We start from the raw sequence: 14,941 nt of genomic DNA on the forward strand, positions 1-14,941 counted from the left end.
ACCTAAAGGTGGAAGGCTCATGAGAGTGGATTATATAAGATTGCATAGGATATACGGCAGAGAAACAGGCCATTCAGTCCATCCGGTCTATGCTGCCATTTATGCTCCCCTCGACCCCACTCTCATCTTTCCTCATCTAAATCTAGCGGCTCGACCCTCTATTCCCTTCTCCCTCATATGCCATACTATTCACGTCAACCATTCCCTGTGGTAGTGAGTTCCACATTTGCACCACTCTATGGGTGAAGAATTTTTTCTAAATTACCTATTGGACTTCTTGGTGACTATTTTATATTGATGGCCTCTGGTTTTGCTCATGCCCACAAGTGGAAACTTTCTGTATCCACTCTATGAAAACCTTTCATAATTTTAAAGACCTCTATCAGGTTATCCCACAGCCTTCTCTTTTCAATAGAAAAGAGACCCAGCCTGTCAATCCTTTCCTGAGATGTATACCCATACATAATTCCCTTCTGAAAACCACGATTGAATCTGCCTCCACCACACTCTCAGGCAGTGCATTCCAGATCTTACCTACTTGCTGTGTAAAAAATCTTTTCCTCTTGTCGCCTTTAGATCTTTGTTAATCTCTTTAAATCAATGTCCTCTGGTTCTTAACCCTTCTGCCAATGGGGACAGCTTCCCCCTATCTACTCTGTCCAGACCCCTCATCATTTTGAACACGTCTATCAAATCTCTTCTTAATCTTCTCTTCTTTAAGGAGAACAACCCCAGCTTTTCCAACTTATCCACATAACTGAAGTTCCTCATCCATGGAATCATTCTCATTCTGAACCCTCTCTTATGCCTGCACATCTGTCCTAAAGTGTGGTGCCCAGAACTGGGCACAGTACTCCAGTTGAGGCTGAACCAGTGTTTTATAATGGTTCAGCATAACTTCCTTGTTTTTTCACTCTAGCCTCTATTTGTAAAGCCCAGGATCCCATATGCTTCTTCACCACTTTCTCAATTTGCCCTGACACCTTCAATAATTTGTGCACATATACCCCCAGGTCTCTCTGCTCCTGCACCCCATTTAGAATTGTATCTTTTATTTTATATTGCCTTTCCTTGCTCTTCCTACCAAAATGTATAACTTCACACTTCTCTGCATTAAATTTCATCTGCCACGTGTCCGCCCATCCCACCAGCCTGTCTGTGTCTCTTGAAATCTAACTATCCTCCTCGCAGTTCACAATACTTTAAGTACTACAAAGATTGAAATTGTGCCCTACACACTCAAGTCTAGGACACTAATGTAGATCAAGAAAAGCAGTGATCCTGGGAAACCCCACTATGTACCTTCCCCCAGTCCAAAAAACAACCTTTCATCACTACTAGGACCCGCATGGGTCCTAGTTATGCCTGTCTTTTTGTGGGGTATGTCAAGCATTCTTTGTTCCAGTCCTACTCAGGCCCCCTCCCCCAACTCTTTTTCCGGTACATCGATGACTGTATCGGTGCCGTTTCCTGCTCCCGCCCCGAACTGGAAAACTTTATCAACTTTGCTTCCAGTTTCCACCCTTCTCTCACCTTTACATGGTCCACCTCTGACACTTCCCTTCCCTTCCTCGACTTCTCTGTCTCCATCTCTGGGGATAGGTTGTCTACTAATATCCATTATAAGCCCACCGAGTCCCACAGCTACCTCGACTACACTTCTTCACACCCTACCTCCTGTAAGGACTCCATTCCATTCTCCCAGTTTCTCCGTCTCCGACGCATCTGCTCTGATGATGCTACCTTCCATGACGGTGCTTCTGATATGACCTCCTTTTTCCTCAACCGAGGACTTCCCCCCACTGTGGTTGACAGGGCCCTCAACCGTGTCCGACCCATTCCCCGCACCTCTACCCTCACCCCTTCCCCTCCCTCCCAGAACCGTGACAGGGTTCCCCTTGTCCTCACTTTTCACCCCACCAGCCTCCACATCCAAAGGATCATCCTCCGCCATTTCCGCCACCTCCAGCGTGATGCCACTACCAGTCGCATCTTCCCCTCCCTTCCCCTGTCAGCATTCCGAAGGGATCGTTCCCTCGGCGACACCCTGGTCCACTCCTCCATTACCCCCACCACCTCGTCCCTGTCCCATGGCACCTTCCCCTGCAATCGCAGGAGGTGTAATACCTGCCCATTTACCTCCTCTCTCCTCACTATCCCAGGCCCCAAATACTCCTTTCAGGTGAAGCAGCGATTTACTTGTAGTTCTTTCAATGTAGTATACTGTATTCGCTGCTCACAATGTGGTCTCCTCTACATTGGGGAGACCAAGCGCAGACTGGGTGACCGCTTTGCGGAACATCTCCGCTCAGTCCGTAAGCAGGACCCTGAGCTTCCGGTTGCTTGCCATTTCAACACTCCCCCCTGCTCTCATGCTCACATCTCTGTCCTGGGATTGCTGCAGTGTTCCAGTGAACATCAACGCAAGCTCGAGGAACAGCATCTCATTTACCGATTAGGCACACCACAGCCTGCCGGACTGAACATTGAGTTCAATAATTTCAGAGCATGACAGCCCCCCATTTTACTTTCATTTTTAGTTATTTTTTTCTTTCTCTTTTTTTTTACATTTTTTACAATCTTTTTTTTTGCATTTTTTTCATTTCATCTTAGTTTGTTCAGTTTGCTTACCCATTGTTTTTTTTCAGGTTTGCACTTGCTGCTGTTCAATATTCAGTGTATTAACAGCTAATCTGTACAAATGCTTTGTCTTTCAACACATCATTAACATATTGTTTGCCTTTTCTCCGTGACCTTTTGGTCAGCTATGTGGCCTGGTCCAATCTAGACCTCCTTTGTTATCTCTTGCCCCACCCCCACCTCACTTGCTTATAACCTGTGACTTTTCTAATATTTGTCAGTTCCGATGAAGGGTCACTGACCCGAAACGTTAACTCTGCTTCTCTTTCCACAGATGCTGCCAGACCTGCTGAGTGGTTCCAGCATTTCTTGTTTTTCTTCCATCACTACTCTCTGTTTCCTGTCACTCAACTAACTTCATATCCATGCTGCCACTGTCTCTTTTATTCCACGGGCTTTAATTTTGCTGAGAAGCCTGTTCTGTGGCACTTTATCAAGCTGGGAGATCAGTGAAAAGGGTTGCTGTAGCAGGACTAAAGACTTCAGCCATGTGGAAGAGTAGGACTAAAGCTATCTTACTGTGAAGAAGGGAAAGGACCTGACATAGTGGAAGCAGACTTTGGTGGGAGAGAGGGAACAGAGTCAGATCTAGAATGATTGAGTTGATCCTGGGAGGGAAGACACCTAGAGCTGGGGTAGTTGGAGTGGGCCTGGGATAGAAGGAGAGAGGCAATATGTGGTCCGTTTATGACGGTCTTGATTGAAAGCTGTACCTGGAACACTTTGCTTGAAATGGAAATTAGGACATCATGTAAATGACAGGAAATAGATGTTTTGTATTTTCAGAACATCCTTTTTATCCATCCTCAGATTTCCTCTTATTGGGTTTAGAAAATAAGAAGTGAAGCTGGTTGTGTGACTAACTACAATATCTGTATCCATATCTGAGTCAGATCTTCCTGGCCAGTGCTGCTGTTCAAGGAGTTGATGCAGCATGCCACAATAAAGGCTTTAGCCTTCACAGGTCAACATGAGCTACAAGATAGTGCAATAGCAGCGAAACCACAGACCGGTGTATTGATCAGACTGGAAACTCACTACATCCTGTGTTATCTTTATAATATACATTGGTGAAGTCTGTGGGCTGGTTTTGTTTTTTTTTTCTGTGGTGGCATCCTCCTGTATAGACCTCAGCCTTGGTTTCTTGCTAATTAAAAATATGTATAGACAGTCTATAGAAGGAACACTTCACTTTTCATACATAGGAACAATTACTTTATCATTACTTTTGAATCTATTTTCAAGTTACTGCACTCTTCTACTATCTTAACTTCTTGAGAACTTCTTCTCTATGTATTTTACCAGAAACCTCAAAGGATACAGTGGCCATTGAATGGTCACAACTTTAAAGTGGTTCTGCAATATCCTGGGTCTTTGAGTACAGTAGAATTGATCTCACTTACAGTTAGGTGAAATTAGGAGCACCAGAAATAATGGAGAAAGAATTGTATTAACACAATGTATAGACTGGATTTTGTTGAGGTCCTTACGGCGGGATCTGTGACGGGGGGGACTTGCTGGAAGATTGTACCGGCAGCAGTCCGCCATGGAGTCCGACAACGGGAGTTGCTGCGTGGTAGATCACGGCGGCACGGGGGTCTGAGGCCTGCATGTGCAGGCTGTGATTTTTTTTTGGACCCGCTGTGGCAGTGGGAAAACAAAATGCAGTCCTATGTGTGTGCTGTTCCTTAAAGGCCACAACTGTATCTTATATTTTCTGGTTGTGGGGGTGGGGGTTCCCAGTTGGTTTGTATGGATGGACAGAGAAAAATGGCAGCCTCAGACATCTAGTGGGGATGTTCTTTTATGAAAATCAGGATTCCATTTCTGGCGGAGTTCTCGGAATAACACCCTAGAAGAGTTTGGTGGAGTGGCAGAGTGGGGGAGGGGTGGGTGGGAGTTCAAACAGCTGCCCCAGGCTCCACAGTCGATGTTTTTTAAAATAAAAAAAGACTTACCTTTCAGTGATGGCTGCTGAAGAGTCTTGATAAGGGTAGGCCCAATGCTCAAACAAAGGCCCAATTTGAGTTCTGGGTCAGCTGGTTTTCAAGCTACTTTTAAAAAATTCTTTCATGGGATGTGGGCGTCGCTGGTTAGGCCAGGATTTATTGCCCATCCCTAATTGCCCTTGAGAAGGTGGTGGTGAGCTGCCTTCTTGAACTGCTGCAGTCCATGTGCGGTAGGTCCACCCACAGTGCTGTCAGGAAGGGAGTTCCAGGATATTGACCCAGCGACAGTGAAGGAACAGCGATATAGTTCCAAGACAGGATAGTGCGTGACTTGGAGGGGAACTTGCAGGTGGTGGTGTTCCCATGCATTTGTTGCCCTTGTTCTTCTAGTTGGTAGAGGCCGTGGGTTTGGAAGGTGCTGTCTAACGAGCCTTGGTGCGTTGCTGCAGTGCATCTTGTAGATGGTACACACTGCTGCCACTGTGCACTTTGGGCGCAGGAAGCTTGTCCCCAAAATTTGACTTGTTGAGGACTGTTTTAGATGCAAAACAGGCAAGAACGAGGTTCAAATAATTATGAAAAGTAATGATTTCAGATTCATTATGGCCAGTGCCTTCATTAAATGTGCAGACATACAAAATGCTTTTACCCTGTACAAGATAACATTTTTCTTTGGCAGAGGGTCACAGGCAAGAGGGTAGCATCTATGCTGGGACAACCTTAGCAAAGAAATGTCTGTGAAATTATTTTAGTATTTGTGTCTTTTCAAAATTTTACCAGGCCTAGTATTGTTGGGAGAAACTGGCAAAGGGGGAGAATCATCTGTGACAGACATTTTATATTTTTAGTTAAAATTTGATGGAGCCAGCAGATTTTAGTATGCTAGAAATATTTAAAGTCACCACTAAGAATGCTGCCAAACCCACCCGCTTCCGTTCAGGGCTCTTTGTACAATCTATTCACAATCAAACATACTGACCAGTCTGTCTCACTAATCGCTGCTTTATAAAATTCGGAGTATTTATGTTAATTAGGAGATGACAGTATTGCAATGAGTAGCATAATTTTTCCAAAAAATATTAGATAGCATTTGAAACATTTCAAAGATATTTAGATTTGCATCTGATTATTTAAGGAAACAGTAATTATTTTAAAAAAATAATGAGTTCTGACTTTAAAATTCAATGTGTCCGAGAAGTTGTTCTCTACTCGGAGGTAAGGTAGCCGTTAGGAGCTGATTCACTGGATTTTTACAATCATTTAAAAGAACCCACATGAAATAGGCATGAAGAAGATTGAAAAGGAGCTGAAATGGAGTTCTCTGTTTGCTAATGGCACTGAATATTTCCCAATGGTACAAAATATAAACACATTTGGCTTTTTGTCAATAATGAAAATATTTCATTACTTAACAACAGTCAGTTAAATAAATCAATCAGAACTACAGGTAAAAATCAGAATCTTGCAACTGTTGTGACCAATTAGTTGCAAGATTCTGCCTTATTAACATGTAAGAGGTTAAAATTCCCTTCTAGTCAATATGTGTATAAAACTGGTGACATGCTTGAATCAGCAAAGGCAGGGATTTCTCCCAATGTCCGATTTTGTCGCCCCATTGCACAGGCAATGAGTGGGAGATTAAAAACACACCATGTTTTACAGCGATTAAAAAATAATGCAAGATGTTTAACAAAAATGTTTACTTGCAGTTTCTGCTTTGGTATTTGCAGAAATTACAGGAAATGCAGTATTTGAAAGACTTCAAATGATATTTACCATATAATGTCATGATTTCACTTATTATTCTCCTGCACTTTGCATTTACATTGATGTCAAACAAAACTGTGCATTATGTTCGAACTCAAAATTATTGGATGTTTCTCAACTGATTTGTGAACTCAAATTTTAACTGATCAATTGAACAAGTCAATACATATAAAGAGGCTCAATGAGCACATATTACACTGTGCGAAATGTAAAGCCCTGTTATTACAAATTCAGCGTGAACAGAAAAATAATTTGTCTAATCAGACAATTCACCTCATCCAGGTTTGAATTTCTAGCTTCACACCAATCAAGACTAAAGAAAATGGACGTTAAAGCAGGTGGTCTGATTGCTTGAGTTTGTTAAAATGAGGTTCTGTTGTATTATTTTTGATGTAAAATAGGGGACATATATTTATCTTTTTCTCTAAAGACAATCATTACTGATCTTGATAAAGAATCATAGTATGAAAAGCAGAAGATATTCCTTAGTCCAATATCATGAGATTTTCAACAGACCACATTTCCAGTCAGACTGACACAACTACATGTTTCTATTACTTCCAAAAACTCCAATAAGACCAATATTCCTTACCTGATAGGAAAGCAATGGACAGGAGAAGGATAAAACCCATTGTTTTAATGTTTTACAACTCTACTTTCCACACACAGATCGTAACTTCAGTGGCCCTGCTTCTGCACTGCAATATCTAACCAGTCATTTCCTTCCCTTTAACATGTGCGAGATTGTGACCACAACTCTTGCTAGGAACAGAAAATACAGATTACAGTTGTGACACCCTCAGACCTTACAACATGTCTAGTTTGAATAAATAAGTACCAAGGCATTCATGGTACTACACTCTGGTGCTATATAAAAGCCTTATTGTTTTTTTTCTTAGCTTTGTTTGAAGAATTGTTTAATTGTTAGTGACAGAATGACTGCTGCAAGTAGTGTTAAAATCTTACAGCCTTTGCAATCTCTATTAAATCGTTTACATTCTGTACAATGTATTCTATAAGATATGCTTTGTGATGTGTTTAATTTGCTTTGAGCCATTTTCCTTCTTGGGATTATTTGTCTAAATCCAGAAACACAAATTTGATGCTCTGCAAGTCTTGATGGGAGCTTTTGTTAAATACAATACTGATGCTGTGGCTCAGTTGGTAGCTCTGTCACGTCTGTGTCAGAAGGTTCTGGGCTCTAGTCCCACTCAAGGACATGAGTGCAATAGTCAAGGCTGACACTCCAGTGCAGTACTGAGGGAGCACTATGCCATTGGAGGTTTTGTCTTTCGCATGAGATGTTAAACAGATGCCCTCTCTGTCCACTCAGGTGGCTATAAAAGATCCTATGGCACTATTTTGAAGAAGAGCAGGGGCATTACCCCCAGTATCTTGGCCAAAATTTATCCCTCAATCAACATTACAAAAACAGTTTATCTGGTCATTATCACATTGCTGTTTGTAGGAGCTTGCTGTGTTTCCTACGTTACAACAATAACTAGGCTTCAAAAAAAAAGTGCTTCATTGACTGTAAAGTGCTTTGCGACATCCAGAGCTTGTGAAAGGTGCTATATAAGTGAAAGATTTTCTTTTTCTCTTATGATGATGTTACAGACAGAATTGAAAGAGAACTGAAACCCCAGTTCCCTTCCCCTTACTGCAATCAGTGTGTTTTTGACAAGGAAGATGTATGTGTTTCTTAACCCCTGAGTGGATGGCTAATTTCAATAACCAGCAGCAGTGGTGAACTTGGAAAGGTACAGGCTTGGAGACCTTAGGATGTTGTAGTCTCCAGTTTTAGGCAGAGGTGTTCTGCCTTTGTTGCTGTCTCTGCAGCTGTTGTTTGCAGACTCACTAGTTTCTCCCTGGTGCTTCAAGTAAAAAGATTCTTTGCTTGTGATTAGTTTCGGTCAGATGGCCACCTGATCAATACTTCTATTGTCTACCCAGAATGATTTGAAGGTCAAAGGAATTACTACACAGTGGGAATAGATGATAGCTATTCGCACCTACTTATGATTTAACTGTTTTCTTACAGCTCTCTTTATTAAGTTACGAGCTCAGAGACTGTGGGCTGAATTTTATAGGGGCCTCGAGGTCGGGAATGGTGGCATGGGGGGTGTGAAGATCACTCCGGATGAGGCCTGCCACCTGCCACTGACCTCGACGCCGGCAGGACACGTCCCGATCTTGGCGGTGGCAGCGAGGCCTCCTGTTGGCTCCCCTGCCGCTCGACGACGGGACCCGGATTACAATATGCAGATGGGAACTTACCATTCATTAACATGCCGGCCGCTGTGATTCAGACAGCATGCTGTGATCCCCATCCTGGCAGCCGGTATTGACGGCCCTTCGGATCCACGTTCGGGGAAACGGGATACAACTCCTGTGGCAAGGGGGGGAAGGAGGTACCTTTCTCAGTGCGGAGGTGGGAGAGCAGGGTTAAATTCTTCGGCTTGGTTGGGGAGATGGTGGGAAGGGGTTGAGGGTTAGAGTTTATGAACTTTGGTGGGGGGGGAGAAGGTCATCTAGTCAAAGTAAGTGTTTTGGGGGGTGAGTGGGCAAGGAATTGAATGTAAGCCTATTGGGGGGGGGGGGGGGTGGGAGAGGGGATCCTCTGGGGTAGAGTGATTGCAGTTTGCTATAATATCACATTGAGTTCAAGAGTGACATACTTAAGTCGAAAACTAGAGTCTTAAACTTAAATAAAACTAATTACATAAGTATGAGTGGTGAGTTGGCTGAGGTTGATCGGGAATTAGATTAAAAGGTAAGGCAGTAGTTAAGCAATGGTGAACATTCAAGAAATATTTCATAATTCTCAATGAAGATATATTCCATTGAGAAATAAAATCTCTATGGGAAAGGTGATTCATCTTTGTCTAATGAAAGAAGTTAAAGATAGTATTAGATTAAAAGAAGAGACTTATAATATTCCCAAGAAGAGTAATAGGTGTTAGGAGTGGAAGGGTTTTAAAAATGAGCAAAGGATGACCAAAAAATTGAGATACAGGAAGAAAGTAGAAGATGAGAGTAAACTAGCAACAAATAGAGGTTGGAATTTTATGGTGAGGCAGTGCCCCGCCCACCGGCTGGAAAGCCGGCCACCTCTGCTGGGCTTGAAAGCCATGCTGCTATTTTGCGTGGCTCAGGCCCTTAGTTGGCTTCAGTCAAGGCTTCTGCACTGCTGAGGCAGGAAGTCCTGCCTCCAAGAGCTGCTGGCCAATCAGAGGGCCGGCAGCTCTTCAGTCCAAGCAGCACCACTGGGAGCGCTGGCCACTGCTGGCACTGCACCCAGCAAGAAGAGGGCCTTGGGCGTCGGTCTCCAGAAAGGTATGCTGGGAACAATTAACTAGGCTCCAGTGATGGTGGAGGGGGTGTGTCAGGGTTTAGGGCAGGGGGTTTGTTTTAGCGGGGGGCAGCCCATGCTGCTGGGGTGTCCCTCTTTGGGGCACAGGGTGCCCGATCAAGAGACCTCCTCTAGCCTGCGAGAAGGTCTCCATGTATTACTAGGCGGCCTCCTCAGGTGCTGAAGGAAAAGACCAATGGTGGTGGGATGAGGTCCATAAGTGGCAATTAACTGGCTACTTAAGGGCCTCAATTGGCCTAAGGGTTGACGGACCATTTGCCACCTCCCCTGCCGCTGGTAAAGGGACAGGTAGGTGAAGGGCATGGTGCCCCCTTCCCCACCACCTCCAACTAGATTTCATGGACTCTTTGGCCCCCTAGCCTGCTCCTGGGGTGGGAGTGGAGGTAGCATTAAATTCTGGCCATAAAAGCAGATGATAAAAGCTTCTACAAGTACGTAAAAAGGCAGAGAGCAGCAAAAGTAAATGTGGGTCCATTTGAGGCTGAGATAGGAGTAATGATAATGGGAGATAAGGATAGGCAGAGATGTTAAACAAATATTTTGTATCTGTCTTCACAGTAGAAGACACAAAAAACATACCGGAAATAGTGCGGAACCAAAAGTCTAATGAGAATGAGGAACTTAATTTATATTTGTACAAAAAAAGTACTGTAGAAATGAACAGGACTAAAAGCTGACAAATCCCCAGAACTGATGGCCTACATATAAAGTGGAGGCTGCAGAGATAATCGATGCATTAGTTGTGATTTTCCAAAATATTCTAGATTCTGTAATGGTCCCAGTTGATTGGAAGGTAGCAAATGTAACACTGCTTTCAAGAAAGGAGGGAGAGAGAACACATGGAACTGCAGCCATCTAACCTGACACCGTTTAGAAAATGCTGGAATCCATTATTAATCCATTGAAGTGCTCTTAGAAAATTACAATATGATTATGCAGTGTCAATATGGTTTTATAAAAAGGCAATTGTGTTTGACAAATCTGTTTTTGAGAATGGGTACCAATGGATGTAGTATATTTGGATTTTCAAAAAGCATTCAATAAGTTGCCACATGATTGATTGGAATTGATTGGGGTTGGAATTAATATATTAGCATGGATAGAGGATTGGTTAAAGGACTGAAAATAGAGAATAGGAATGAATGGATCATTTTCACCAAGGCGGTCTGTTATGGGGGTGGGGGGCAGGGGGTGCCCCAAGGATCAGTGTTGAGTCCTCAGCTGTTTACAATCTATATTAATGTTGCAGGAGTCAAGTGTAATGTATCCAAGTTTGCTAATGATACAAAGCGAGGTCGGAAAGTAAGCTCTGAGGAGGACAAAAGAGTCTGCAAAGTGATATTGACAGGTTAAATGAATGGGCAAGAAGGTATAGTGTGGGGAAATGTGAAGTTCTCCCCTTTGGTTAAAAAGAGTAGAAAAACAAAATATTTTTGAATGGTGACAAAATATTAAATGTTGGTGTTCGGATGGACTTAGGTGTTCTCGTACATGAAGCACAGAAAATTAACATGCAGGTACAGCACAGGAATATAGGAACATAGGAGCAGGAGTAGGCCATTCAGCCCATCGAGCCTGCTCCACCATTCAATAAGATCATGGCTGATCATCCACTTCAATGCCTTTTTCTCACACTATCCCCATAATTCTCTTATGTCATTGCTATTTAGAAATCTGTCAATCTGCTTTAAACGTACTCAATGACTGAACTTCCACAGCTCTCTGGGTTAGAGAATTCCAAAGGTTCTCAACCCTCTGAGTGAATAAATTTCTCCTCATCTCCGTCCTAAGTGGCTTCCCCCTTATTTTCAAATTGTGTCCCTTGGTTCTAGACTCCCCAACCAGGGCAAACGTCTTAGCTGCATCTACCCTGTCTATCCCTTTAAGTATTTTGTAAGTTTCAATGTGATTACCTCTCATTCTTCGAAACACCAGAGAGTACAGGCCCAGTTTCCCCAATCTCTCTACATAGGACAGTCCCGCCATCCCGGGAACAAGTCTGGTGAACCTTCATTGCGCTCCTTCTATGGCAATAATATCTTCCTAAGGTAAGGGGACCAAAACTTGCGCACAGTATTCCAAGTGCAGTCTAACCAAGGTTCTATACAATTGAAGCAAGACTTCTCTACTCCTGTACTCAAAACCTCTTGCAATAAAGGTTAACGTACCATTGGCCTTCCTAATTGCTTGCTGCATGTGCATGTTAGCTTTCAGTGACTCATTGACAAGAACACCCAGTTCCCTTTGTACACCTACACTTTCTTGTCACGTAAATATCTTCAGATTAACATAAATTGAAGGTTTCACTGAATTCAAAATGTTTTTGCCTTCCTTATTTTGTGAAAGTCACCACCAAATTCACATCATTTATTTTCCCCGCAGCAAAAGTGAGTCAGGTGTCAGCCAGTATTCTCAATTTTCCCACAGCTCCCCGATATTGACAGCACTCATTCCTCCCTCCAAGCCCTTGCCAAATATCTTCTCACTATCATGCTGTAATCCATCCACCACCCCCGCAGCTGATAACATGCAGCTTCAGCATCAACAGCAAACACTCAACACCCTGGCTGCTCCATTCCACCTTCCTCTGTCCCTCAATGCACCTGACTAACCCTACCCTTCCCTACCCAAGTACCCTGCCCTGATCCTCCATGTAGCCACCCGCCTCATGCCTTCGCTATCATTGTCTGATATGATTCACCCTTGCTGGTACTGACACTGGAGCAAACATCCATTCCAAAGCTGCCGTTAGTTTTGAGGCTGAGTTAAAGAGAGAACAACGCAGACCTGACACTTAGCTGCACAAATCCGAATGCCGCACTCCATTGTAAAACAATCGTGAACCGGGTGGCATGGGAATAACGCTCGCTGTTCACTGGAAGGTAGGATTGAATTGTAACTATGTGTAGAGTAATGTGTACTCATATTATTTAAATGAATGCAAAGCTGCAATCCGCCACCGTGCTGGAGGAACCCTGGAATGCCGCAAACACGCCAGCGACTTAATTTCTCTCACATATCCCGCCATCAGGAATCTGAAAAAAAAAGTCCCCCGCCTAATTATATCACCCTGTACAACACCAAATCTGTTCTTGCACAGCTCTTAAAATTCCACCCATATTCTCTGGAGTTTAGAAGAATGGGAGGTGATCCCATTGAAACATATAAGATTCTGAAAGGGTTGACAGGGTAGGTGCTGAGTGGCTGTTTTCCCTGATTGGAGAGTGTGAAACTAAGGATCACAGTCTGAGAATAAGGGGTTGGCCATCTTGGACTAGGATGAGGAGAAATTTCTTCACTCAGAGCGTTGGGAATCTTTTGAATTCTCTACCCCTGACAGCTGTGAATACTCAGTCATTGAGTGTATTGAAGGCTGAAAACGATAGATTTTTGGACACATAGATATGAGAATAGGGTGGGAAAGTGGAGTTGAGGTTGAAGATCAGTCATGATCTTATTGAATGGCGAAGGAGGCTCATGGGGCTGTATGTCCTACTCCTGCTGCTATGAATTTAAAGCACAAATTACGCGCAACACAACTCTAGTTTCTGTGATCTTTTGCACTAGTTTACTGAAACATTGTCCTAACAGCCAGTTCTAACTGCAAAACTGGCCTCATGCCCAGATCAAACTAATTACCATGGCAAATTTCTGCTAATTGTACATGTTTGTGCACTTTCGAAGAGGCTCTGAAAATTAAGTTCATTTTAGATGTGAGGACACTGACTGGCACCTTTTGAAAGCATTTAATATAAAAGAAATGAATTTACTAATAAAACTAAGTGTACACCAATAAGCCTAGTAAATGGTTCTATATAGATTTTTAAAAGTTATTTCCAGTGGTTTAAGATCGGGTCACTCCCAGGTGACGGACACTGATTAAAAATGTTTCTTTTTTCCGATAAACCCACTTCCAATTGTATTACTAGAACTGTCCCAGATTGGCATGCTTTGTAGCATTTTGAAAATTGCTTTGTGCATTTTGTTCATTTGAGGCTACTATACACACATGCCAGCAGAGGGGCTGAAAAGTGAAAGCAAAAGAATAAAGAAGCATCCATTGTTTTCAACAGCATGTCGTATCATATCTTTTACTAAACTCAGCTAAATCTTACTTCAGTCCTGAGAAGACCACGTGCTTAAACATATTGAGGAATATTTGTTAACACAAAAAAAGTACGCTATAAAATGCTGCCTGAATGTGCTGGTTCATGGCAGAGTTTGCGCTCGGTGATAATGCAAATGAATTTGAGTGGAAACTTGAGCAAAAAGTATCTCCTGAAAACTAGCGCAATTTTCACTCAGATCACAGAATTACATCCATGGTGGAAACTCTACCCCCAGGTACTTCGTTGAAGCAGAGCAGAGAGAGCTTCATTTTTCATTCAGTGATGTTGAGCCTAACCTGATAGTCGTCAATGTATAAAATGTTCCACTCCTCTACATTGTTAACTGTGGGCGATGAAAATTTGGTCAAGTAACGCTTTATACCCAGCATGCTCTAAGGCAGCTAAAGATAAGCGCAGAACTTGCTGAAGTTAGCTAACAGACATGTCAAAGCTTGTGCTTAGGGATATGTGACCGTTAGACGAGAGTTTTGAACAAGAATACATAAAGGAGGAACAGATATAGGGAAACGAAAAACAACTCTAGACTTCTGTCCAGTTGGCTAAATGGCTAATGCTTGCCAAAGATGAAATAATGCTTGAAGATTTGGGCGGCACAGTGGTTGGCACCGCAGCCTCACAGCTCCAGCGACCCGGGTTCGATTCTGGGTACTGCCTGTGCGGAGTTTGCAAGTTCTCCCTGTGACCGCGTGGGTTTTCGTTGGGTGCTCCGGTTTCCTCCCACAGCTAAAGATTTGCAGGTTGATAGGTAAATTGGCCATTATAAATTGCCCCTAGTATAGGTAGGTGGTAGGGGAATTGAGGGAAGGTGGGATGTAAGAGGCTAATGGGATTAATGTAGGATTAGTATAAATGAGTGGTTGATGGTTGGCACAGATTTGGTGGGCCAAAGGGCCTGTTTCAATGCTGTATCTCTAAATAAAAATAGAATAAATAATTTGTGCAAAACAAGATCATGTGAGTCATGGGTTCAGCAAGGAGCCTTCAAAGAATATATAAGGGTTAACACTGGAGGGTATTCTTGACGAGAACCTGGGAACAACTCTCGAAGGCAGGACCCTGAGTCTGGAGGCTCAGTGATCAAC

At 43.0% G+C, this 14,941-nt stretch overlaps 1 protein-coding gene across 1 annotated transcript in view; it reads right to left on the minus strand.

Moving 5' to 3' along the window:
- The window catches only part of LOC137384035 (polymeric immunoglobulin receptor-like), a 64,078-nt gene extending 57,019 nt beyond the window's left edge, over positions 1-7,059 (minus strand). The window contains exon 1 of the mRNA XM_068057600.1: positions 6,949-7,059. Within this exon, the coding sequence (XP_067913701.1) occupies positions 6,949-6,988 (40 nt within the window). The 5' untranslated portion in view covers positions 6,989-7,059. The remainder of the gene's footprint in view (positions 1-6,948) is intronic.
- Positions 7,060-14,941: the final 7,882 nt, after the last annotated feature.

The sequence above is a fragment of the Heterodontus francisci genome, chromosome 25 (genome assembly GCF_036365525.1).
Source record: "Heterodontus francisci isolate sHetFra1 chromosome 25, sHetFra1.hap1, whole genome shotgun sequence".
Classification (NCBI taxonomy): Eukaryota; Metazoa; Chordata; class Chondrichthyes; order Heterodontiformes; family Heterodontidae; genus Heterodontus; species Heterodontus francisci.